Here is a 26,547-nt window from a genome sequence, read left to right on the forward strand (position 1 = left end):
CGTCACCATAAGAAGGGTGGAGGGAAGTACATCAGCCATTCTTCAGTAATGAGTTGCGCAAGTTGTTTTGACAAGTGGTGTTCATTCTGTTTGAACAAACGGAAAATATATAACAAAAAAAGGTGCAACACCTAGGGCAGAAATACTGTCTTGACTGTGGATGTGAACCTAATTTTTAACTTAAAATATCTTCCCCCATTTGGTAATGTATTGGCAATCACCACATTGCATCAGAATAATTGCATTTTGAGACATTTGAGACATTGCAATAACTGCATTTTGAGACATTTCTATCACCCAGAGTAGGTTTGGAGGGCCGGGTTCACGCAAGCGGAACTGAAATGTAAAAAAAAAAGAAAAAAAAAATCCCAGGAGCATACAATACCTGCAAGGCGCTATTCTGTAGAAACACACCCTGTCTTTTGTTTACCTATCCAGTTAAAATAGCTGTGATGTCACACAATTTCAAACAAGACAATACAAATAGCTTTTGGATTGTTGCAAAACATTCATTTGACAAAATATGGCATGGTCAGAGCTTTGATCTCAGGCAATGTTACATCTCAGTTATGCAGCCAACATAAGTATCCAATACCTTATGGTGAACTTGATGTCACAGTAACATTACCAATACCACTGTATGTAACATTGCTTCCTGTGAAACAAGCCCACCAAGCGTGGAAAGGTAAACACACTGCTCAGTATCTGTACTGTATGTCCTCATGCAGGCATACCATTAAGAAAGCTCAACTAAATTTAAAATGCACCACTAGGGAAAACATGCCCCAGTATTCATATCCCTGGCTGTATGCAGGAACTCCTTGGAGCTTGTCCAATTCATTATTCTGCATTGTGTGAATGAGGCATTGTGGAACATTTATCCCTTTTATGTCTATTGCAGACCAGAAAGCTGATAGGTATGTCCATCCAGCTTCCAAACATCATGTGCAATCACAACCTATTCATCTGCAAACCAATGTCTATTTTATACTAGACAAATAGTACAGGAGACAGCTAGTACCAATACATTCAGTGAGCACTTTATTAGACCTTTTTTTTTACTTAAGTCTTCAGAGATGCTCTTCCACATACCACTGTTGTATTGTGTGGTTATTTGCATTATGGTCACCTTCCTGTCTTTGACCAGTCCAGCCATTCTCCTCGGACCTCTCTCATTAACAAGGTGTTTCCGCCCACAGAACTGCTATTCACTGGAAGTTTTTTGTTTCCCAGGAGATCAGCTATTTCCGATACTCAAACCACCCTGTCTGGCACCAACAATCATTCCATGGTAAAAGTCACTTAGATCACATTTCTTCCCCATTCTGACATTTAGTCTCAAAAACAGCTGCACCTCTTCCTGATTGGCTGATTACATATTTGCATTAAGAAGTTTACTGTACAGGTCTACCTAATAAAGTGGTTAATAAAGAATTGGTTTGAGTATCTCAGAAACCGCTGATCTCCTAAGATTTTCATGCACACTGGTCTCTAGTTTGCAATGAATGGTGCAAAAAAAAAAAAACGAAAAAATCCAGTGAGCAGTAGTTCTGTAGACAGAAACACGTTGTTAATGAGAAACGTCAGAGGAGAATGGCCAGACTAGTCAAAGCTGACAGGAAGGTGACAGTAACGCAAATAACCACACATTACAATAGTCACATGCAGGAGAGCATCTCTGAACACACAACGCATAATAACTCTTAAGTGGACAGGATACAGCAGTAGAAGTCTAGAAAAATACCAAATAAAGTGCTCACTGAGTGTACAAAGAACATTCACACAAAGTATGAGCAAAATTGGAGTGGTCACCCCCCACACCTGTGGTTGATTTTTCACAGAATGACCCAAATGCAATCACAGATGCATACATAGGGCAAGCACAGATGCATGCATCAGGGCACTTAACCAATCTTATTATACTGTACAAAACTTGGATAGAACACAGACACTAAATAGAAATCTTGCTTCAGGGTCAACGCAGCGCAAGTGCAAAGGCTTAGAAACTTTTCTTTCTTTCTTTTCATCATCCCATGACATTTCCACAGCAGTTTATCATGCATAGCACAGCACAACAATTACACTTTGTTTCAATGTTTTGTTCATTCTTTCAGTTTATTCAGAAAAAGGCATATCACCCATTCCTAAAACCACTCAGTTCTTAACTTCTGATTGTGTATGGAGACAAACCATTAATAAAACTAGCTATAGTAGGATTCAACATTACAACGTAGTGCAAGTATGGCTCACTACAGTAGAGTATACTAAAACACACTGTAAGGCAGGGGTGTCAAACTGAATCCCCAGGGGGCCGCAGTGTCTGCGGTTTTTTGTGGTTTCCTTTCAATCAGCTGCCAATTAAGGCAAATTAAGGCCTTGGGAACAAGGCGGGTGGATACTTTAACCAATCAATGACTTGAATGAACCCAGAACACCCCAAAAACCAGCAGACACTACGGCCCTCCAGGACTGGAGTTTGACACCTGTGCTGTAAGGGATATATCAAAAGTCAGGCCTGTGGTTCCCCAAGGTTATGAAGAGACAAAAGAGTCTCTTGCTACTAGCTCTCAAGTGACTGCTGACAGAAAATGCAGTCTTTGGACAGAATGTGCCTACCCCAACATAGACTTCAGTCCTTAAAATACATTGCATCCAACAGTGGAATAGATTTTTATTTAAATGAGTCACTCCTTTTCCACTAATGGTGCAGTCACAGATGTTCCATTGTTCCTTCCTTCCCACTTTGTATGCGTATGCAGATGCAATCTCAGGTGAGAAAGTCTGGTGAAAAGTCGGCTACACTGAGTACAGCAATAGGGTTTCTCTCCTGTATGAATGCGCTGGTGGAGTTTTAGGCTGGAGCCAGTGCTGAAGCTCTTTCCACATTGTGAACAGCAGTAAGGTCTCTCTCCTGTGTGGACACGCATGTGTACCTTTACATGACCCCACTGTCTAAATCTCTTAGAGCAGCACGGGCAGCTGTATGGCTTTTCCCCAGTGTGAACCAGCAAATGCCTTTTCAAGTCATTATTAGAAGTATAGAACTTAGCACAGTAAGAGCATGTGAAAAGGTTCTGACCAGAGTGCAGTTTTGAGTGTGTTTTTAAGTCAGACTTCCTCATAAATGTTTTTGGGCAATTTTTACACAAGAAAGGACGTTCACCCGTGTGTACCCTCATGTGTGTTACGAGGTTGCCCTCAGCCAGGAAACTGAGTGGACATGTGGGACAGGTAAACACTCCGCGTCCAGAGTGGATTCTCTGGTGTTTGCGCAGGTTTTTCACACAGGAAAAAGATTTGTGACACGACGGGCAAGGGTGCGGCTTTGGGGGGTGTGAGGAAGGCTGGGGGAAGGACCTGACCATTGTAGAGAGAGGAGTTACAGCTGTAGTGGGAAATGAGGAGGGTGTGTGTATTTTATCAGGCGAGCAGAGGGAAGAAGTTAAGAGTTTGTTAGAAGAAGGGGAAGGTGACTGACAACCATGCACCGGGGAAAGGGGCATATCAGGGGAAGACCTCTGTTTGAAGCAGAGGGAAGTTGAGTTAGGTTGTGAGCTGGAGGTAGGCCTGACAGGGGAAAGACGCATAGAGTTGGGGATATCAATATAGGGCTTGTCTAAGGGTGGGGAGTGTGACCTCAGAGGCAGTGAATCAGTACTGTGACTATGTTTTGGTGATTTGCATTTTGATACTGATGGATACTGAGTTTGAGGAGTTAGCCACTCTATTTCAGTACACACAGACTGTGTCTGACAGGTTTGTAATTTTCCAAAAAAGTTATTTTGAGGCTTTTCTGAAGCAGGCATTAGAGCTCTAGTATGTTTTCCAGCCTCATCAAAATCTGACTTTTCAGTTTCAAACAGTTCTTCCTCTGCTCCCATATCTTCTTCTTTAATTTGGATGGACAAAACTGCGAATGGTGAGTCGTTTCCCAAGTCCCCGTCCAAGTTTTCACGTGCCTTACTGTTTAGATTGAACATACAAAAAAAGTGTTAAGGCATGCAGACTTTAAGAACCAAACATATCTCAAGGGACTGTACCTTGAGTGGCTATGCCCTCACAATTCCAGTGCCATGAAATACTATTTTGAGAACACTATTTTTCTATAGAAAGGGTAGCCAAGGTAATCAGCTTCACATCACATACACTGTACACAATCTCCATTCTTACCTCTTCCCTCTCACTGGCTGTCCACAGTGATCCTTAGGATGACCTTTCAAAGTATTACCAGTATAAAAGTGCTCACCACATTGGGAATATTGTCCAGGGGGCAAAACACACAGGTGTGATTTCATGTTTTCTTCCTGACTGAAAGTCTTTTTGCACTCAATGCAGTGATACAGCCCCCCTCTTGCATGTATCTGCTGGTGTTTTTTGTGGTCCCCTGATTGACTGAATGTCATATCACACCACGTACAACAGTACAATTTCTCACCAGTATGGGTTCTCTGGTGCTTTTTTAGACTTCCCTCTGTACTGACACTCTTCCCACAGATGGTGCACAGGAAGCATGGTCGCTCTCCAGCATGTAATTGCTGGTGTCGTTTGAAACTGTAGGAATTGGCAAAGGTCTTAAGACAGATGGCACAAAGAAATGGTTTGTCACCACTGTGGCTATGCTTGTGTTTATTAAGAGATCCTAACTGGGTGAATGTTTTAAGACAGAGTGGACAACTGTATGGCTTCTCACCTGTGTGGACCCTACTGTGCTGCTTCAAATTATAAGATCTGTCAAAAACTTTACCACAAACTAAACATGGATAGATCTTGTCTCTTCGCCCATATTTGGGGACGGTGGGGAGAATAGCGATTTCTTCATTTTTGTTCCTAGACATTTCCTCTCCCGTTTGTTCCTCCGCTTCAAATCCACTATTATATTCTTCCTCTTTTATTTTGACTGCAATGATCTGTGAGCTGTCAAATGCAGGATTAACTACAATCTCCAGAGCAGTTTCTGTATTTAGTTCTGGGTTTAGGTTCTCACAGTTAATGGGACTGTTACCACCTGAATGGTTAATTTCACCACCAGAGTTCAAATGATCACTTTGGTCGCAGTTAACCTTATGGTCAGAGATGCTTTTAGAATCTTTGCAAGTTATGTTTATATCAGATTTTTGTTTAACTTTCTCTTTCACAATGGTGGTGTTGGTGCGCTTGTTAATGCCAACATCACAATCAGTATCTTTGCTCAGTAAAGCACTACCGCTCTTACAAGGACCTTGGATATTCTCATCATGGCATCTACTTTTAATGAATGTGACATAATTCTTTTGGCACATTTTACTATTCTGCACAATTCCTCTTGGTTCCTCTTCATCCAAATGCTTTGATAAACGGAGCAATCTTTTCCTTGTAAAGCCAACTCTTGGTCTGGACTGAAATCCAAGCCTGTTTCTTTTCTGGAATTCTAATACGCTGCTTTCCTGATTTCTTTCAACAGAACCCAGTTTGGAGTTTCCTTCAAATAGTTTTTCTACTCCCAATCCCAATTCATATTCAAAAGGTTCTTCTTTGATGTGAACCAGTTCCATTTTTTCCTAATATTCCAGAATAATTTTCTTCAATACACGCTCCCACTGTTAGACAGAAAATGCATTATTAAAACTTACATAACAAGTACTAATTACTCAACTGTTCCACCGTACAGGACAATGAGGATAACCACAGCAAACACTGAATATTAATCAGGAGTGTCACGCAGTTAAAACCGTTGCTATAGAATCATACATCAAGCTAGCTAAACCTAAACAATTTAGTTTAAGTAATTAGTGTAAACAATTCTGGACTGACAGATGAGCTAGCTAGCTAGTTACAGAAAGATTATAATAGAAACAATAGAAATTGAGGTATTTGAAACATATTTTAGTTACACATGTAGCTAGGCTGCTAAAGACATCAAGCTTCCCAGACAGCTCTAAGTTATGGGTGAAGGTTTTGTGAAATTTTTTTGAAAACTGACGCTAGCTACCGTTAGCTATTAGCAAAGTAAAATAGCTAGCGTTAGGTCGCTAGCTAGATAAAAGCTATTCTCGATCGCATAATTACAGGGCGACCATATGAGTGTATGAAATCAATTAATTGTGTCGCTAATTTGTCGTCGTTTTCATTTAGCACTGTGTTAGCTGTACTAACGTTATAATACCAGTCACCTGGTTTTCTAGCATGCTTGCAAACCACTAATGCAGGTCAAGATCCCTAAACTGAAGCCCTCTGTGTATTCTGTCTGGAGCTCTCAACGAACAATACTTTTTTCCCTTTAATTTCTTCGGAGTTTATCAATGAACTCATTTGCCTCTATAGTTTTAACTGAATCTTTCACAACTTTAGATTAATGGTTACCTTTGTATACTATGACGTTAGCTTGCCAATTCGTCCAGTTATATTTTTCTAAATTCAGATAGCTGGATTATAGCAGCTGTAGCTATAACGTTACATTTCCTCTTAGCGTGATTGGATAGTGGTCCGTCACCTTTCTAGGTCTTCTGTTACCATGAAGCTATGATTAAGGGTTCCGTTTTATGAATAATATGTCGGTTAACTGTTAACTAAACAAAACCACAAAGAAATTATATCCGAACAATGTGAATTCAGAAGCAAAGATTTAAACTTCTTAAAACGCGTAAGAATCTTATGTATTATGTATCTGATGTTTTTAATTTTGTAATAATCCGTTCCATCACATAATTATCAGATTAGTATACATGTTAAAAGTTTTATGCCGATGTTTTGCATTTACTCTGTGCATTTAATAACTCATCTTTGATAGCTGAACACTGCAGTGCTATGAATTGAGCCTTTGCCAAGTGTGACCATAGAGTGTGACACAAATTATTGCATTGTTCAGGTAAAATGTATTTTGTTGTATCGTATGGCCCAGATTATAGTAAGTGTTAACAGTCAGCCCTACCTTAACTGAAATCACTTCCATTGGTAGTTGTATTATATTATGTGTATCATCAGGAAATACCTTCTGTGTTTTGTAGTTTCTTATTTTTTCCATCCCCGTTCCTCTTTGCCTTCGCATTAGGAATGCCAAATTGTAGATGCAACAGTTTTGCAATGTCATCCATTTTGGACAGCACTTACTAGCACACATGCTCTGAAGCACCTGCTGCTAACTGCCACCTTTTAATTTTTCAGTTAACCAGCTAAGACGTGCCGCTTTGCTTTGGTAGACTATACTGTAGCTTGCACACATGAAGGTGCAGGTATCCAATCAACCATACAAGTTGAAACCCTTCCTTGCTGACCCAAACAAATAAGCACGGGCGTGTGGGGACCACAACCAGCTGCATTCCAAGCTGTGAGTAGGCCAAACACGTTTAGCAGGATAGTTGATAGCCCTTCTTAATTACATGATACAATCAACTTATGCTTAATGTTTTCTAATGAACAAAACCAAGATTTACAGGACACTATAAATGGTATGCCTATATTTTACAAGTTCAATATAACCAGTGTATATCGATATATGAAGTCATTGTATCATGTGATCAATTTGGAAGGATTACTGCATCTGAACACTGCCTGAGACACAGCAAAATAAAGGATAGATGTGCAAACATTATTTTGTTATTTATCTCATTTTTATTCTGCCATGCAGCAATATAGTTTAAATATTCCTAACCACATCGTTTTGTTCTTGAAACTTGCTTTTAAACTTTAAAAAAAACAAAAATAAATGACTGCTTCAGATATTTTAATAGTATTTTATTTTTCAATATGTATGTGTGATGTAATCATGTCAAAAAGTAACAGAAAAATAAAAGAATAAACAATATAGCTAGTAATGATAAAGTAGTCTAACAACAAATTTCCCCTTGGTGCAGTTCTTGCCTTTGCCACATGGTGGCGATGGAGTGGTATCCAGGCTATTCAAAGATGTCAGCTATTGTCCTGTAGGAGGAAAGAAAGGAAAGAGTTCTTTGCAACAGATCTAACCAAAACGTGTTTTCAAATATTGCTTTAACTTTTTATTTTCATGAATCAATGCCTGCATTCAGTGAATAGAGAATACTATGCTAAACTCACAAGATATACAGAGAGCTCCATAATGTTTGGGACAAAAACATGTTTTTCTTTTTTCCTTTTTTTTTGCTTTTTAGATTTGTAATCAAACAATTCACATGTAGTTAAAAGTTTCTCAGCTCTTCAGATTCTCAGCTTTTATTAAATGGTATTACCTAAAATACATCAAGTGTAAAATACATCACTCTTTATATGAATTCAAAGTCAACTAGCCCCCAAAACAAACTGGAGCTGAAGATAGCTGCAGTACAGGCCTGACAGAGTAGCACCAGTGAAGATATTCAGCACCTGGTGATGTCTATGGGTCACAGAATTTACACAGTTTTATTTACATAACATTAATATGTCCCAAACATTATAGTGCCCTAAAAAGAGGGGCTATGTATAAAAAGTGCTGCAATTTCTACATGGTGAAACCAAAGTATATAAGTACCCATAAATACAGAGCCAAATCCAGAAAAAATATGTCTTGGTCCCAAACATTGTGCTCACTGTATATAAACTGTATTCAGTAGCATAGGGGTGTCTTACTGGTAGAGTGATCCTGTTAGTACATCAACAAAGCCACCTGAAAAAAAATGTTTGGTCAGTTTAAGGTCTGGGAATTTTTTTATCCATTTGTTATCCCACTGTTCCATGCCAAAATAATATTTTAATATTAAACTCCTAAATGAAATAGTTTTATTTAATTCTCTCACCTGGACTGCAAACCGTATCGCATAGCACAGGACAGATGTAGCAGACATTGCACATCTAGAAAAAGATAGTCAAAGTGAGGACCTACACAACACAACTTGCACCCTGCTCTCCACTGAAATGTTTGCACACATTTACTGTGGTCATATACATACTGTGGACAAGAAGACAACACATTGCTTTTAGTTCATTTATAAGATACATTACATTAATGGCATTTGGCAGACGCTCTTATCCAGAGCGACGAACAACATAATGCAAAGTGCATACCCAGTAAAGATACATATAGCCTGTTGTGTAATAAAGCATGTAAATATGGCAGAAGCTACCATGTCAGCTGCATAATATGGCAAAAGCTACCATGTCAGCTGCATAATATGAACTACAGTTCTGTTTAAATGTTAACTTTCACATCATGCAATTCTCTCATGCTGGATTATGTTCATATATGTGGTGAAGTTGTTGTTACTTTACAGTAACAAAAAGAGACTCACCTCACAGTGTTTACAGTGTTCTGACATGTCTCCCTCCTGACAAGGGCACATTTCACATGCATCACAGTGCTGAGAGAGAGAAGGTAATTATTTTTACATCTAGAGAAATATGGAGGGATGTACACTGAGTGAAGTGGGCAATGGCCAAGTGATATCAAGCATTTACCTCACAGAAGGAACAGTAGCTGCAGAGGGATCCAGCACGGTGGTGTTCATCACCACTGCCTACTTCATCGACATGATCTTCAGCATCTGCATCGGGATCTGAAAAACAAAATAATGCTCATCTTGTTTTTCTATTGTCTTTCTGACAATATCAGATGAAAAGCACAGCAGTTACACACATACTATTGCTAGCCCATGAATCTGAGCACATTTCTAAAGACTGTTTTGGGCCAGGCTGAGTAAAGGGCCACAATAAAATAACAGCTTAATTTCAGATGAAAATGAAACATTAATGTTTCAAATAATTCCTTTGATACAGACAGGATATTCCAAGTGTATCATGGAAGCAACTGAAGTACTATACTATACAAAATCACAATATATATGTGATACACATACAGGAGAGCAATATTTTCTCACATGTATGGGTTCAAGCAATAAGACTATTTCTGAACGTTTATGCAACAGTAACACATTTTTTATATTTTTTATCATTACACAACAGATTGCCAACAGGATCATTAATTTGTATTTCATATAATTTAGCAAGGACAATAATGGGCACACATGCATTTACACAGATCTAGGCACAGTAGCCAAGCACCCTTTTCTGTTCTGTTCTGAAGTTCAGAGCAGATAGAGAAAGATACAAGGAGAGATGAAAAGGAGTAGCCTCATGGGCAAATGTGGTGAAATAGATATTCTTCATTCAAATAAGACATTCTTTAATTACCTTGTTCATCCTCTTTGCTATCATCAGTATCATTATCCTCATCGCTAGCATCATCAGCAGCAGCAGAAGCATCCTGATCATCTTTACTATCATCATCCTCCTTATCACTTTCACCATCATCTTCATCATGACCATCCATTGAATCAGGTCCATCTTCCTCCTCTGTGTCGTCAACATCATCATCCTCCTGTCTAACATCATCTACATTATCAGCATCATCATCATCATCATCATCATCAGTATCTTCTCTTTCTTCATCATCATCATCTTTGCTGTCATTATCCTTGTCGTCACCATCATCAGTTTCATTGTCATATTTTGTATCATGATCTTCTTCCTCATCATCACCATCCCCATCATCATCATCTCCTCTGTCATCATTACCATCATCATCATTATCATTATCATCACCATCACCTTCCTCTTCAGTATCCTCATTGGTGTCACTGCCATTGTTGGTATTTTCATCATCATCGTCATCATTGTTGTCATACTCATCAGTGACTGTTTCATCTTTACTCTCCCCATCATGATCATCATCACTGATGACTTCCTCTTCACTCTCTGTGTCAATACCATCAACATCATCCTCATCATCACCATTGTCATCCCCATCATAATCGTCATGATTAGCTCCTTCTATGCTTTCCCAAAAATCACCATCATCACCAACATCATCATTTTCATAATTATTATCCCCTTCAAGCTCTCCACCTGTTGGCTCCTTACTCTCGTGAGCTTTGTTTTCCAGGTGGTCTTCAGTGTGAGCTTCCTCCTGAGCTCTGACCACTGGAGTAAAGGGGGTTTGGATGGAACACAGGAGAATGAGCGTCAGCCCTATCTGCCAGGTTTTGAAGGAGGCCATATCACACCAAAGTGTGGGCAGATAAACAAAGAGAAGGGGAAAGAAGGTTAAAATCCCTCAGAACTCCAGTAAATCCACAAGAACAAATTCAGCAACACTTGCGAGCTGTTGTTTTATCTAAAGACCCAGAAAACATAAAAATAAAACATATATTTAGCATGTGTATATATTTCCCCCTTTTTTTTAAATATGCGTAATCCAATTTCCAGGCTTTTGACACTTGCTCCCACAAAATATTCCTCTTCTTTTCAGAAAGTGGGAACTGTAATCAGAAAAATATATTTCTTCTTGTTCCACTATGCAGTAGTTCATTCATTCACCAAAAAGATAAGACTATACAGTTCAGCCCAGTGACGAGACTCGGACCTGACTAAAATGAGACAGACAGTGAACAGGAGAAAGGGGGGTAAGATGAGATGTGGGGGTAGTTTTGGTGACTGACAACAGCACATGTGTAAAGACTATGCTTATGATGTTCTGAACTCAGTTGGGTGTGGAAAAAGAGAATAGACAGAGAGAGAGGGAGAGAGAGAGAGAGAGAGAGAGAGAGAGGGAGAGAGAGAGAGAGAGAGACCAAATGGAGAAATTCTGCCATCAATAAATGTTCAGGTTTAACTAGAGAGACACAGGTTGGACATACTGAGGACATGGTCATTTCTGAGTATTTCAGTGGTGGAGAAGAATTCTGGAAGGAGGGCTACAAGCATGCCAGAATAAGTGTTCATACTGTAGATATGTGAATATGGGTGAGTACACATATTCAGACACACCCTCACACGTGCATAAATGTGCTCCTAATCCCCAACATTTGGCCAGGAATCAATCAAACCGTCAGTTTGCAACCGGGACTGCCACATATGGACATTCCCGGACCACATAATTGCAAGTTGGACTTTTCTCGCTCATGCTGGAAGGTCATGCATTGAAAAGGATCAGTTGTCTTATGACTACTCACTCTCTTAAAATTATGAAAATATTATATAACTATTATTAACTATTATGGAAGAATGATCACATATTGTCTTCAAGTAAGTTAACTACTTATAACCCCTGCAGCAGTAGCAATAGCCAAAAGAACAGTCACAAACACATACATAATTGCGAAAACAAGGTGAATATGTACACAAATGGCCTAGATAGAAACAATGGCATTTCACAGTGGCACAGACATGAGTACATGTAGTACTGTCCTCAGGCAGTCTAGCATTAACACTCAACCTTTCTGCAGCCAACCCCCACCAACACATTGCCAAAATAGCTGAGTGTGTGAGTTGTGGATTGGGCAGGTGGGCAGGAACTCTATTAAAAGCCCCTCTGTCCCCCTCAGTGTGTGACAATGTGACCTTCATTTGGTCTGCCTGCCAGTAGAACTGTGTGTCACATGCTTTATCACAGCCCCTCGTTCCCTTTCAGCCTTTTCTCATGTATCAAGAAGTAGATCCCTTCCATCTTTGGTTCTGTCTGCATTAGCCTCCAACATTTGCTTTTCTAAATCCTCCTCTCCATCCCCTCTCTTGCAAAACCAGCATTTTGTTTGTCCCTTTGTCTTAATTCTCTACTCTCATATTTACTTTCTGTGGTGTCATTTGCCCCTTCCCTGGTCTTTACTGTCTCTGGGGACAAAGGCTCATTTCAGTAAATCTCTGTCAAACTATTGCGCTACCTTGAAATTGACTTTGAACAAGTGAGTAGTTTTCAGATTTGTGGGAATGAGAGAAAGTGACCAGATGAAATATGGCTAAAACCAATGTGTGGTTGAAATTTGAGGAGGCAGGACGCAGGGGCCCAAAATATGCTCAGATGCCTGGTTTTCTGCATTATTTGGTCATAAAATGTGATCTGAGCTTAATATAAGTTTAGAAATATAGAAAAACACAATATACTGAAGCTAAAAACACACAATCAATTATAATCTGTCATGTCTTGTTGACCAGGTTGCTTTATTGAACACACCCATTCAACATTCACAGTGCTGATGGAAAACGTAAGTGAAGCCTTGGATTTAATAACTGGTTGAACCTCAGCAATAATCTCAAACAAACACTTCCAATAGCTGAGGATCAGACCTGCACAATGTTCAGGAGGAATTTTGAACCATTCTTCCTTACAGAATTGCTTCAGCTCAGACACATTCTTAGGATGACTGGTGTGAACAGCTCTGGAGGTCATTCTACAGCATCTGTATTGGGTTATTGTTTGGGCTCTGACTGGAACATTCCTAAAGTGGCATTTTCTTTTTTTGAACCCATTCTGTAGTATATTTACTTCAATGTTTAGGCTCATTGTCCTGCTATATCACCCAACTTCTACTGAGTTTCAGCTGGAGGACAGCCACCCTGACATTATCCTGGAGAATAACTTGATAATCTTGGTTATTAATTTTCCCCTCTGTAATTGCAAGCTGTCCAGGCCCAGAGGTAGCAAAGCAGCCACAAAGCATTGTTTTTCTGCCATATGTAGTGCGGCATGTTCTTCCGAAACAATTCAACCTTAGTTTCATCAGTCCACAAAACATTTTCCCCAGTACCATTGTGGAGTGTGAAGGTGCTCTTTGGCAAACTCACACAGCAATGCATTTTTGGAGAGTCGCTTCCTCTGTGGCCTCCTGCCATGGACACCATGCCCTTTCAATATTTTGCATATAGTAGACTCATGTACAGAGATGTTAGTTCCGATAACTAGTTCCAATGATTCCTTCAAGCCTTTATCTCAAGCCGTTACTCGAGGGTTCTTTTTTTGACCTCATTGAGCATTCTGCGTTGTTCCTGTACAGTCATCTTAGCTGGGCGCCCACTTCTAGGCAAGTACTAAATCCTCTCCATTTATGGACAATTTGTCTAACTGTGGACTGATTAATTACTTTGTAACCCTTTCCAGCTTTATGCAAATCAACGATTCTTCTGAGATCTCTTTTGCAAGATATGGTTCACATCAGCAGATGCTTCTTGTGAATAGCAAGCTCAAAATGTTTGAGTGTTTTAAGTGAAGGTAGCTCTAACCCACACATGATTGGACTCCAGGTTTGCTAACTTCTGACTCCAATTAGCTTTTGTTGAAGTCATTAGCCTAGGGGTTCAAATACTTTTTGCAACTTATACTGTGGATGTTTTAATGATGTATTCAATATGGAAAAGGACAATACAATAATTTCTTTATTATTAGCGTTATTAGGTAAAATGTATGGTAGATGGGGTTTTTTTCTGCATTAATGTGTCAGAAGAGCAAATCTTAAATGTTCAAACATTCATGAATTAATTCATTCATTAATTCATCAGCTCATGGACAATTGACCAGACAGAATGCATGGTTACTTCATTAATGCCAATCAATTTGTCCGGGTCCCGAGGCAGCAAAGCAGCCCCACACCATCATACCTTATCACAATGTTTGACTTTGGGCATCATGTTCTTACTCTGAAATTCTGTATTTGTTTTGTGCTAGAGATAATGGGAACTGATGAAACTTTTTACTCATCTGTCCATAGAACTTTATGCCAAAAGGCTTGGGGATTATAAAAAAGGAACTGGGCATGCTACTTGAATGTGTGCTACTAGTAGATAGTGAATATTCAAAGACTGTAATTCACCCCTAGTTTAGTAGTGGTTTCTGCCTTGCTACTCTCATGAATCCCTTTTTTTGCCAAGACTCTCTTATTGTAGTCATGCACAATGACATTTAGCTGAGGCTACAGAGTCCTGCAGGTCTTTGGATGTTCTTCTTGGATCATTCCTGACTTCCTGAATGAGTTGTCACTGCACCCTTGGAGGAATTTTGGCAGGCAGGCCACTTCTGGGAAGATTTACCACTGTTCCAAGTCTTCCACTTGGGAGATAATGGCTCTCATTACGGTTCAGTGGAGTCCCATAGCCTTAGAAATGGCTTCATAACCCTTTCCAGTTATGGAAACTTTTTCCCCCCTCATCTCTTATGAAATGTTCTTGATAATGGCTTCACAAATTATTAAATGGAATGTTATTTTGTGAAATTTAAGGGAGCAATAAACAACTGAAAAATCTGGAAAATGCCAAATGTGCCAAGAAAAAACACTGACAATAATGTAACAGTTTTATTAAAGAAACACATTTCTTTTTTGCCTGCTTCTGGAAGATAAACAGTCAAAATAATAATTCCGCAAACATCAAACAGGAACATGTATGAGATCCAACAACATAAACAGAAAGTAAAAACCGATTCAGATGGAATGGCGATGTTCTTCCTCTGAGTGATTTCTGTTTGCTTCTGTAAGATCCACTGTTCAATTAATCTCCTAGGTCAGTGTAATCCATGGCAGCACACATCCTTGTAAGGTTAAAGCCAAAGCAGAACATTGTCCTCCACACACTGTGCCCTTTACTCTCAAGAGGCAGAGATGACAGGAGGAAGTCACACACAGGCACACATGCACGCACACACAGAAATTACAACTTGCATAACATAACCACTTCTTAAATAAAACTGACACCAGACAGTTGCCCTAGAGTTCTCCAACAAAGTTAAGTGTCATTTATCAAAATACTTCCGAAGTTTGTACACATTTCCCCGTTTGCCCTCACCCACCCTCACTCCTGATCTGTGTGGAAACAGTGACTGATAGGAAACAATTGATTAATGATGGTTGATGTAAAAATGGAAACAGAACAATCAGCAGCAGTAAAAGTATTTAAATCCATAAAAACAGGTTCAGTAGTGGAGTGAAAAGGGTCTGCCTCTTCGTTTCACTGACCCTTTTGGTCTTGCTCTTTTGATCAACTTGGAGGAGGCTCTGAAAGACAAAAGGTACAGCACTATGATAATCATAAATATGCTACTCGATGCAAGAAGTGAGAATTTGTAGCATAATTTAAATGATAATCTATGAAATGCTGACCAAAATTTCAATTAGACAGCTTTAAATAAACCCATTCTTCAAGTGGACAGAAAGTGACAGCACATAGCAGTACCTCTGAGTTTAGGTGGAGGACGTGTTGGCTTGCTCTGAGATAATGTCTCTACCACCCAGGAGAGGGCACTGCAGCAATAATCCATCTGCAGGGAGGGAGGGAGGGAGGGAGGGAGAGGGAGAGAGGGGGAGAGAGAGAGAGAGAGAGAGAGAGAGAGATATTAACACTGCCACTGCACTAAGCTGACTGGGAGGACAGCTGCAGAATAAACTCATGCTGAAGGGGGGAGGAGTTGCCCTTACACAAGAAAACTGAATCTAGTATGTCGGGTTACTGTGGGTTGGAGGTGGAACAGAACCCAACATACTAGATAGAACAGAACTAGGAGAACAGAAATCAGAGTCCCATGACACTGGTAAAGTTGTGCTTTACTATGAACAGACTGAGTAAAGGAAATGTGATTAATTTCATTTTACCTGTGATTCCAGTGCTCTCAATCGCCGATCATGGTCACGAATTTCAGCCATCTGTTTCAGCACACCGTCCACCCTGCACACACAGCAACACTCAATCATTCACTGTCTGTTAATGTGTCTCCACCTTATACACCTCATTCCCAGTACAACAGTGCACACACAGCAACACTCAATCATTCACTGCCTGTTAATGTGTCTGTTAATGTGCGTCTCCAGCTTACACACCTCATGCCTAGTCCAACAGCGCACACAGACAGTGTAAAAGACAAGCAAGCCCTAATTGGACCTGATATGCACTAAACGGAGCAGGATAGAGGTTGGACGAAGGAAGAGGTAGAGACATGGGTAAATAGAGACACTGGAGGGAGAAGGAGGTAGAGGTGGAGAGAGACAGAGCTTGATAGACACACACGTGCAATATAGGGCCACAGAGGTGGAGAGACAGAGCTCGATAGACACACACGTGCAGTATATGGCCACAGAGGTGGAGAGACAGAGCTCGATAGACACACACGTGCAGTATAGGGCCACAGAGGTGGAGAGACAAAGCTCGATAGACACACACGTGCAGTATAGGGCCACAGAGGTGGAGAGAGACAGGTGGGGAGAACGGAAAAGGCTACTTGGAAGATGTGCGCTTGAGTCTCTCTGTGTCGCTCCCTCGCTGCCTCTTGTTCTGGTCGGTCAGGAGGTTCTCTTTCTGAATGCCCTCCCATGTCATCAGCCTGTTGGCCCGCTTGCCTGTTAGCTCCAGCACTGACAGAGAGGAGGGGGTGCTAGTTAGTGAGGCATGTTCCCTCAGACAGCCTTACTCAAACTGCAACCCAAGACAAATACACAGCTTAGATAGCACAAGGTATAGTCCATGTTAAAACTCCAAAAGGAAAAAAGGGAGAGGAGAAATAGGGGGAAAGGTGGCACAGTTCTTTAAGGAAAATAATTATTTTGTAGAAGACTTGAATTAGGAGGAATATGAGGGGGAATAATAAAGCATAATTTCTCACCCTAAAACAAGTCACAAATCTTTGTATAGGACAAAACAAATATGATGCTTGCGGTTTTTTGCTTTAATTTTTTAACTGATCAGCACATCAGGACCTGGGAGAGACATCTGATAATTTTATTATTATAAGGGTAATGCAATGCAACACAAACTCGGCATGCAATGCATTAGACTTACCATTGCCATTATTCTCCCTGTAACAGTAGGACAAACACAGCCAAAACTTACCCCCGACAAACTCCCTCCAAACTCACTTGTGTACTACCTATATACAAACTACAATAGCTAAACAGAACCATATGGCTACCCCTCTACTAGCTAATTATTCATTTGTCTCAATCAATGACACCATAGGACACAAATTCATTAGTCTTACCAAAATGATGGATCTTGACAGAGGGGATCTTGCGGACGTTTCTCTTGATGAATAGATGGAGGTGGGACAGAATGATAAAGGGGGGTGCCAGTGATGGGCGTGAATGGTAATCCACAATCAGGTTGTAACGTTGGAATTTCCAGTAGGTGTCGCTGTTGTCTTGTACCTTGGAGAAAGTGTAGCTGATGGAAAAGGCAGAGGAGGAATGGATCTGTATATTATTGTTGTCTGTCTTTAGGTTGCTGGCTTTTTATCTGATACCACAAAAGGGCAAATCAATTTCCCCACTGGGCATAATTAAATCAAACAGAATTTAATGGAATGGAAATTTTACTAATCGCATTCTACTTGTGCTGAGGAATCTCCATGGATAAAATATGAAAGGTATACTGAACAATGCGAGACAAAAATATACAGTACTGTGCAAAAGCTTTAGGCAGGTGTGAAAAAATGCTGTAAAATAAGAATGCTTTCAAAAATAGAAATGTTAATCATTTATTTTCATCAATTAACAAAATGCATGAACAGAAGAAGTGAATGAACAGAAGAAAAATCTAAATCAAATCAATATTTGGTGTGACAACCCTTTGCCTTCAAAACAGCATCAATTCTTCTAAGTATACCTGCACACAGTTTTTGAAGGAACTCGGCAGGTAGGTTGTTCCAAACATCTTGGAGAACTAGCCACAGTTCTTCTGTGGATTTAGGCAGCCTCAAATGCTTCTGTCTCTTCATGTAATCCCAGACACGATGATGTTGAGATCAGGGCTCTGTGGGGGCCATACCATCACTCCCAGGACTCCTTGTTCTTCTTTTTGCTGAAGATAGCTCTTAATGACATTGGCTGTATGTTTGGGGCCGTTGTCCTGCTGCAGAATAAATTTGGGGCCAATCAGATGCCTCCTTGATGGTATTCCATGATGGATAAGTATCTGCCTGTACTTCTCAGCATTGATAAGACCATTAATTCTGACCAAATCCCTAACTCCATTTGCATAAATGCAGCCCAAAACTTGCAAGGAACCTCCACCATGCATCAATGTTGCCTGCAGACACTCATTCTTGTATCGCTCTCCAGCCCTTTGGCGAACAAACTGCCTTCTGCTACAGCCAAATATTGCAATTTTGACTCATCAGTCCAGAGAACCTGCTGCCATTTTTCGTGCATATTTGAGTCGATTGGCCTTGTTTCAATTCTTTCAGGAAGACCTCTTCTGACCAGACTTCTCTGCACAGTAGATGGGTGTACCTGGGTCCCACTGGTTTCTGCCAATTCTGAGCTGATGGCACTGCTGGACATCTTCCGATTGCAAAGGGAAGTAAAGCATAATTTGTCTTTCATCTGCTGCACTAAGTTTCCTCGGCCGACCACTGCGTCTACGGTCCTCAACGCTGCACGTTTCTTTGTGCTTCTTCAACAGAGCTTGAACAGCACATCTGGAAACCCCTGCCTTGAAATTTCTGCCTGGGAGAGACCTTGCTGATGCAGTATAACTACCTTGTGCTGTGCTCAGTCTTGCCATGGTGTATGACTTCTGACATTAAACTGTCTTCAGAAACCTCACCTTGGAAGAAGAGTTTAGCTGTTCCAGTTTTAACCATCATACACAGCTGTTTCTGTTTCAGTTAATGATTTTGTTTCAACCTACATATTAAATTGATGATCATTAGCTTCTGTTTGGTATAATTGGTTAATCACACACCTGAATATATTCCTACAAAATCCCTGACTTGTGCAAGTGTACCTAGAATAATTGACGCTGGTTTGAAAACAAAGGGTGGTCACATCAAATATTGATTTGATTTAGATTTTTCTTCGGTTCACTCACTATGCATTTTGTTAATTGATAAAAATAAACTATTAACATTTCTATTTTTGAAAGCATTCTTACTTAACAGCATTATTTCACACCTGCCTAAAACTTTTGCACAGTACTGTATGTTACCGAGTGATTTGATCAAATCAGAACCTGCACCTCATTGTAAAAATCCTGATTGTTCAATATAAAATTCACATAATATTTAACAGAATTTCTTTTCTTTTTTTTTTTCAACAGGCAGAGGTAGCTAGGTAGCCATTTGCCCAATGAAGGTAAACTTACCCTGTATAATTAAGAAAGCTATAGCTACCCAGATAACAAACTAGCAAACTATAGATATTATATAAAATTATTTCTCAGATAAAACCTAATACGCAAACTGCCAGCAATTCATAAAGAGAAGCATTGTATAGTACTTGCAGAGTTCAAAATTAAAACACTACAATGTAATTTTAACTGAGACACTGATATTTTTTCCAGCAATCTCCGCTGGTTTGGTCTGCCATCTTTCCGAATCATCCATACCAGAACCTATTTCACACGTACTACATTTGCCTTCTTGCACATGAGCGCTTCAACAAGTTATGCCAGTCAGTAGGACAAAGCCGATTCTAAGCCAGCCCCTATCCCAACAAAACAGGCATATTCTAATTCCACCCATGTCTGACATAATTCTGTTTAGAAACACACCTTGTAGCCTCCATCGTCATCCACAACGCAGATGGCCTCATTTACACACCAGATTTTCCTAAGCATACTTGCACTGCGAAGCAAACTAAAATACACTTATTCTATACGAATACATTCTCAAACCATCCCCTAAAAAACATCAATGGATCCGTTACCTGCCCCTCCTGTATCCTGTTTCTCCTTGTAATCAAAATTGCAAGCTTTGCTCGTCCAAATTCAGAATTCTGCATCCATCATCTCTACCCTCCTTCCTGCCTTCAGGGCAGCCTGACCGCACCATACCTGAGCCGTACCTGAACATGGCAATGAGGAGGTTAAGCAGCAGGATGTTGGTAACCAGCAGGTCGACGACCAGCAGAATGATCACCAGCCAGTTGGCCTTGGGGTTCATACAGGGCTCTGCACCAGCATCAATTAGTGTCACGTTGTGTGTGCAGCTCATGCCCCCTGCCTTGGCAGCTAAGAACAGGCAGACACGCAGGGAATGAGAGATTCAAACAGATGAAGAATTCAGCAGGGAAAGGTTAACACATCAGAATTTGGGGAAAATGCCAGATCTCTTCAAGCAGGGGTGTCCAATCTTAGCCGCAAAGGTCCGGTGCGGGTCCAGGTTAACATCATAGCCCAACACTAAGACACGGGTTTCAACAAATTGACTAATCATGATCTTCAATCAAGACATTGAGACATTGATAAGAACAATCAGGTGTCCTAGTATTGAGCTAAAACAAAAACCTGCACCCACACTGGGGCTTTTTGGGTAAGACTTCACCCTTGTCTTAGAGGCATACTGTAGTTCATCTGGAGAATCTGATGTTATTTATATTTTACATTTTAGACATTTGGCAGAGGCTTTTAATCCAAAGCTACTTACAAGTGGAATTTATTTAATTTTTTATCTATGTTTTAATTGGCCCAGACAGTTTTTGCGTGCAATGGAGGATATGATGGATAAATATAGAAGTTTCTGGTGGCTTGCCAGCTTTACAATGACTACTAGCAGGACATTCCATGGTTTGTGGTCTAAAGCAAGTAACTCCAAAGCTACTTTTGAAAAACCCAGTGAACTATCCATTAAATGTTTTGCGACTGTGATATTTTTCCATCTTAGGCAGTATGGAACAGTATGGAATACAACATGCACTGCACAGACAAGCAGGGAATTAGACACAACGGAATACCATCTAGCTCCTGAAGGGGTATCTGTCCAAAAATGAACAGGTAAGGCCGGTAGAACACCCTGCGCAGGACCCAGTCTGGGCGCGGATCATACGTGTACAGCAAGGCCTGAGTGGCCACTCCATATGCTAGTAGCCACACCCCCAGGAAGAAAATGAAGAAGAACACATCCTTCATCTGAGGGGAAAAATGATAGAGGGAAAGAACCAATTCACCTTTTAAAGCATAATACAATACTAAAATAATTCAACCAGAAAATCAGAACATATTGGGTTTTGAGCCATTATTTGCAAATGAGTTAAATTAAGCACATTCCCCCTCAGCACTGTCAATGTGAGGTTGATAGTATTACCACCCTTAATAAAAATGAAGAAAAAAAACACTGCCTATAATAAACAAAACAGATAATAATCTTTATGTTATGTTATGTATGTAAGACGCAAATGCATATTATCTCCATAGAGGGAGATAGTGAGGGAGGCTGTAAAGACCAGAAGGATCACAGTTTATGAATGGCATGGACAGTTTGCTTCTTGGAGTCACCAATTCTAAAAGAGAATCACAAAATAGCATCTCCATACCATACTTCTTTGGAAGGGTGGCACGAAGACAGACAGCCCTTACTGCCCTTACTGAGCACAATAAACAAAATCAACCATCTGGAGTTTGCCAAACATCATTGGAATTATTAAATGGAAGAGGAATGCATACAAGGAGAAGCACCTAATATACCTCCTGTCAAATATGGAGGTGGTTCATCAATGCTTAGGAGACATTTTGCTGCCAGTGATCCAGGGGCACTATTTATCATTGGCACAATTAATTCGACAAAGTACCAAGACATTTTATCAGAAATCTGGTTGTCTCTGCTAGGAAGCGGAGATTGGTCATGGGTAAATTGTCCAGCAGACAACAAACATACATCAAGAAACCACACAGAAACGGTTAAGTGGAAACAACATCCAACATCCAGATATCAATGATTCTGAAATGTTCTGCGTAGTAGAATGTCCCTCCCAACATGTTCTCAAACCTTAAACCAGGGGTGCCAATAATTGTGAAACATTTTTTTGGGGGGAAATATAGGCTTGTTTCCATTGAATCACTAATAAAGTACACTACTTCACATATGTTGGAAAATAACGCTCAATTCAGTAACAACCGCATCACCTGTAGTTCACAGCATAGTTTGTGCATATTTATTAAGGGTGGCAATAATTCTGAAGCCCACTGTATACGTTTTGGCATGTACACTACCAGTCAAAATTTGGACGCACCTTGCCCTTTTCTGCTTTTTCCTATTAATGTTCTATTTCCTCTGTTTGTAATCAAACCATTCATATGTGGTCAGTGTAGACTTCCAGCTTTTATTAAAAGGTATTTTTGTACACATTGGTTTCACATATAGTAATTACGATAACTGAGTCATGGCATGCAAAGAATATGCCACCAAATACAAAACATGACTATTTTATTTAACATTATGTTATTATGTAACATTTAAATAGGGGCTATGTACAAAAAGTGCTAATTACAAACAGGAAATAAAACATTAAATCAGAAAAGCCAGAAAAGTTGACACATACTGCATAATCTGAGAATACTTCAAAGTTAACGTATCCTCTACTTCCTTAACCCCCCACTACTCTGATAGTTGTATACAGTAAAACCTTTCTCCACTCTCTTTCTCTCTCTCTCACCATTTTTCCCACGATAATAATCTTGGGGCCCATCCTCTTGTGAATGGCAAAAATGTGGATGAGTCTGAGGGTGAACACCATGTAATCCACACAGAGCACTGCCCGGCCAATCTCATAGGACAACTGGAACATTCTGACACAAGAGAAAGAATCAATGTGGAAAAACAGATTGCACACTGTGTGGGTCTCAGAGAGCAGTCTGCCACAATGTTCAACAGTTTGTCAACAGATCAAGCATTGCAGAAAGAGCAGTTTCTGCTAAATGTGACACTTTGTTTACACCCAAGGCACAAATAAGAGGACAATCTTTCCTTCTCTGACCCTATATGACTGTAGTCAGTTTGTCACATTCCATTATATGAGATAGGTCACCCTACAATGGCAATTCTGGCCAACAGTGTGACACTTATCTAGTACCTGAAGGATAACAAAGTCAAACTGAAAGTGCTTGAGGAACCTGGAATATGACAAAAGTCTCATTGGATAAATGACAAAATGACACCATTCTACACTTTCTACAGTATTTCACCAGTGGTGGTGAAGTTACTTTAAAAAAAATACAATACTTTTAATTGAAGGTAATAAGCAATAAGTTACATCACAATACTATGTTCTATGCAAAGTAATGCGTTACATCACTTTGTGTTACTTTTGAATTACTTTTACAGAATGACCTCAAATGAAGCGTACAGGGACTAGGCATATGAGGCTAAATGGAATAGAGAAACTGTCACAATATTTTTGCCAATATTTTTGCCACCACACATCAACAGGGGAATCTTTCTGCCATAGCCTCCACACATCAAGAACAGGGGAACCTTTATTGATTCTGTTCCTCCACAACCAAATGTTGCACAAAAATAGGGTATATAAATATTAAAAATTAAAAACTGTAATAATATTACCATTTGTTAACAGTAATTGATTGTATTACTTAGTAACTCATAAAAGTAATAATATTACGGTCACGCGTTACTTAAATAATGCCTTACCGAGCTGAGTGGGGTATTCAGTCATAGATTACCTGCAGCACAGCCCGACAATGAATAATAAGATGGCTGTAAGGTCACACTTGTTCCACACGTCCTGAATGTACAGCCACATCCTCTGTCGCAATGGGCTGTTGCCCACAAAGAAGGTCTGTGGAAGCAGGTGGAGATGCATATATATGAACAATCTGTATGGACATATTCTGCACATTCATATTCATACTCTCCATAGAGATGAGTAAAATGTGAAATGAGCAACACTGGGGTGTCCCATAATTTTGACACATAATTACAGGGGAGGCAGGGAGACCCCTAGTCCATGATCACAATCTCTCTCCCTGCCATTACGTGATTTCACAGACCCCACAAAAGATCAGAGGGTAATTTGATTTTGGTGACATACATTACCACATGCAATTGGGGCATTGGGACATTTTGTTTTCCAACACAATTTTTCTTGAAAAAGCCATATGGAAGGATTTTCATTCACACTGATTAAATCATTTTCAAAATACATCCCATTTTCAAAAAACAATCAAGACCTTTCCATTAATTTCTATAAAGCCTGTGGGGGCACACAAGTGTTATAGAACACGGGGAGTATGAATTAAGCTTCACAGAGAGTAACATTATATAACCTGTGTGCTTAATATGTGATGAAAACCTTCTCACTTAACCAATAGTTAACCATTGTTACAAGTTGAATTTTAAACAATGAATAGCAGTTTTCATCTTAGCATACCAGAAGATGGCATTTTAATTAAATGTAATTTAATACAAAAGTACAAAATGTAGGCAATTTTTACCCAAATTTGAGCAGGCTGGGTGACAACGCAGAATATGTTGAAATGGAATGACCAAAATATAATTCCAAATAATTTTTTTTTTTTTTCATTTGTATATATACACACTTACTCAGCACTTTATTCACTTTATACCTGTACACCAACCTATTCATGCGATTATCTAATCAGCCAATCGTGTGGGAGCAGTGCAATGCATACAATCTTTTGGAATCCATGCCACAAATAATAGTTTTCAGAGCAAATGGAGGCCCTACCCAGTATTAGTATAGTGTTCCTAATAATTGATAAAGTGCTCAGTGAGTGCATATTTACATATTTGACTCATTGCATTCTGATTTAAGAGTTTTGAGCCAGGTTACTACCTTATCAGAGTGTTTACCTTTCAGAAAACATACCCACTCAAATCAGAGCACTTATTTACTTAAGAGTCTCTCAGATGGCTCTGTTTTTATGGTTCTACCTGCAAATGTAAATCCATCTTCATGAGTTGGTCAATGGTGACTTCCAGCTGCTCTAATGCATTGACTAGATAAGAGGTTTGGACCTAATGTACTAGGTCAGTAAATAGTGTACTTACACAGTAAAAAAAAATAAAAGTAAATAAAAATAAAAACCTTGATGCCCCATTTACCCCTATTACCTGATTAATAAAAGGGGGAAAGCAGGTTACAGACGGAAAAGTAACCACAGTGCAGAAAGAACCACGAGAGGATTTGCATCCGAGTGGAGTCAGCCACATGTGGAGACAGCACCACATGTCTTGTAAACATAGGCATCCATCATTCATTATCAGGTTCTCTCTTGTAACATAACATTTACAATGCCCTCCATAACGGGGTCTGGGATAAAGCATCATTTATTTATTATCAATGAAATAAGTGAGCCAGTACCTTCAGCAGCCATACATGCCCAGGCCATAACACCTAATTGTGTGATGCCAAATCTAAAATTGTGGTAAATCAGAAGCAAATGGAGACATAATGGGTCTTTGTACCAAACATTAGGGAGGGCACAGTATACCTATATTATAAAAACATTCAGGGCTCAACATCGATATGGTTGTACTGTGACAATGTAAACTGAAGTAGTTCATCGCCCAAAGCATGGATAGTAATATGCCCAGGCCTCATTCCCCATACCTGTCGGAGTTCCTCACAGACGATGGTAAAGACCCAGAAGTACAGCACAAACTCCGTTATGGCAGGGCCTAATGGAGGTGGTGGCTTGAAGTCAACCAAGAGCACATAGGCAAACAGGAAGAGGAAGAGGAAGTACATCAGGACATTTCCTAGAAAAGAAGTGACTGGTGCAGACCAGAACTGCCTCCATCGTGACACCACAAATGGGTGCTTGGAAGCTCCAGGGATGTAGTCTAGAGAGGAAAGAGGATGAGAGGAACAAAAGAAAATGTGTAAAAACTATTGATCACAATTAGCAAATAAGTTGGCAGAATTAGGCCGATATCCACTACTCACTGCCATCCGATAAAGAGCCATTCAATTCAGGAATGACTTAAAAAACAGTAACCATACCATTCGGATGCCCTGTAATGCCAAGAGCTGAGCCCTGAGAAGAGCTCCATCAAGCAGCTGGTCCAGAGGCTCAGTTCAATAACCTTCACTAACACCATCCATCCACAGGACAGCT

The 26,547-nt window shown here is 39.9% G+C and overlaps 3 protein-coding genes across 10 annotated transcripts in view; all 3 read right to left on the reverse strand.

Annotated features, from left to right (window-relative positions):
* Positions 1-2,096: 2,096 nt before the first annotated feature.
* LOC133121957 (zinc finger protein 271-like) lies at positions 2,097-7,236 on the reverse strand. 8 transcript variants are annotated; one of them, XR_009708059.1, is made up of 4 exons: positions 6,968-7,236; positions 4,691-5,576; positions 4,171-4,551; positions 2,097-3,963 (listed from the first exon to the last, which is right to left on the reverse strand). XR_009708059.1 is itself a non-coding variant. In XM_061231563.1 (4 exons), exons 2-3 carry the CDS (start codon positions 5,529-5,531, stop codon positions 4,460-4,462), a joined length of 933 nt encoding a protein of 310 aa, XP_061087547.1. In that variant the 5' UTR covers positions 5,532-5,576; positions 6,968-7,236; the 3' UTR covers positions 2,097-3,963; positions 4,436-4,459. The 8 variants fall into 8 exon arrangements, 7 of the variants coding, with proteins under 7 accessions (XP_061087547.1, XP_061087545.1, XP_061087546.1 ...); XM_061231563.1 differs by having other exon boundaries at positions 4,436-4,551; XM_061231561.1 differs by having other exon boundaries at positions 6,968-7,223.
* A 1,319-nt stretch (positions 7,237-8,555) lies between these two features.
* LOC133121247 (serine-aspartate repeat-containing protein D-like) lies at positions 8,556-10,981 on the reverse strand. Its single transcript, XM_061230451.1, has 5 exons — positions 10,117-10,981; positions 9,385-9,482; positions 9,219-9,287; positions 8,727-8,781; positions 8,556-8,596 (listed from the first exon to the last, which is right to left on the reverse strand). Exons 1-5 carry the CDS (start codon positions 10,979-10,981, stop codon positions 8,556-8,558), a joined length of 1,128 nt encoding a protein of 375 aa, XP_061086435.1.
* A 4,051-nt stretch (positions 10,982-15,032) lies between these two features.
* LOC133121513 (transient receptor potential cation channel subfamily M member 4-like) overlaps positions 15,033-26,547 on the reverse strand; it is a 30,161-nt gene continuing 18,646 nt past the window's right edge. Inside the window, exons 19-28 of the mRNA XM_061230730.1 lie at positions 26,040-26,272; positions 24,130-24,245; positions 23,106-23,238; positions 21,408-21,582; positions 20,520-20,685; positions 17,717-17,898; positions 16,961-17,093; positions 16,338-16,410; positions 15,922-16,006; positions 15,033-15,743 (exon numbers count right to left, since the gene is read on the reverse strand). Coding sequence (XP_061086714.1) covers positions 15,727-15,743; positions 15,922-16,006; positions 16,338-16,410; positions 16,961-17,093; positions 17,717-17,898; positions 20,520-20,685; positions 21,408-21,582; positions 23,106-23,238; positions 24,130-24,245; positions 26,040-26,272 — 1,313 coding nt within the window. The 3' untranslated portion in view covers positions 15,033-15,726. The remainder of the gene's footprint in view (positions 15,744-15,921; positions 16,007-16,337; positions 16,411-16,960; positions 17,094-17,716; positions 17,899-20,519; positions 20,686-21,407; positions 21,583-23,105; positions 23,239-24,129; positions 24,246-26,039; positions 26,273-26,547) is intronic.

The sequence above is a fragment of the Conger conger genome, chromosome 2, assembly GCF_963514075.1.
Source record: "Conger conger chromosome 2, fConCon1.1, whole genome shotgun sequence".
Classification (NCBI taxonomy): Eukaryota; Metazoa; Chordata; class Actinopteri; order Anguilliformes; family Congridae; genus Conger; species Conger conger.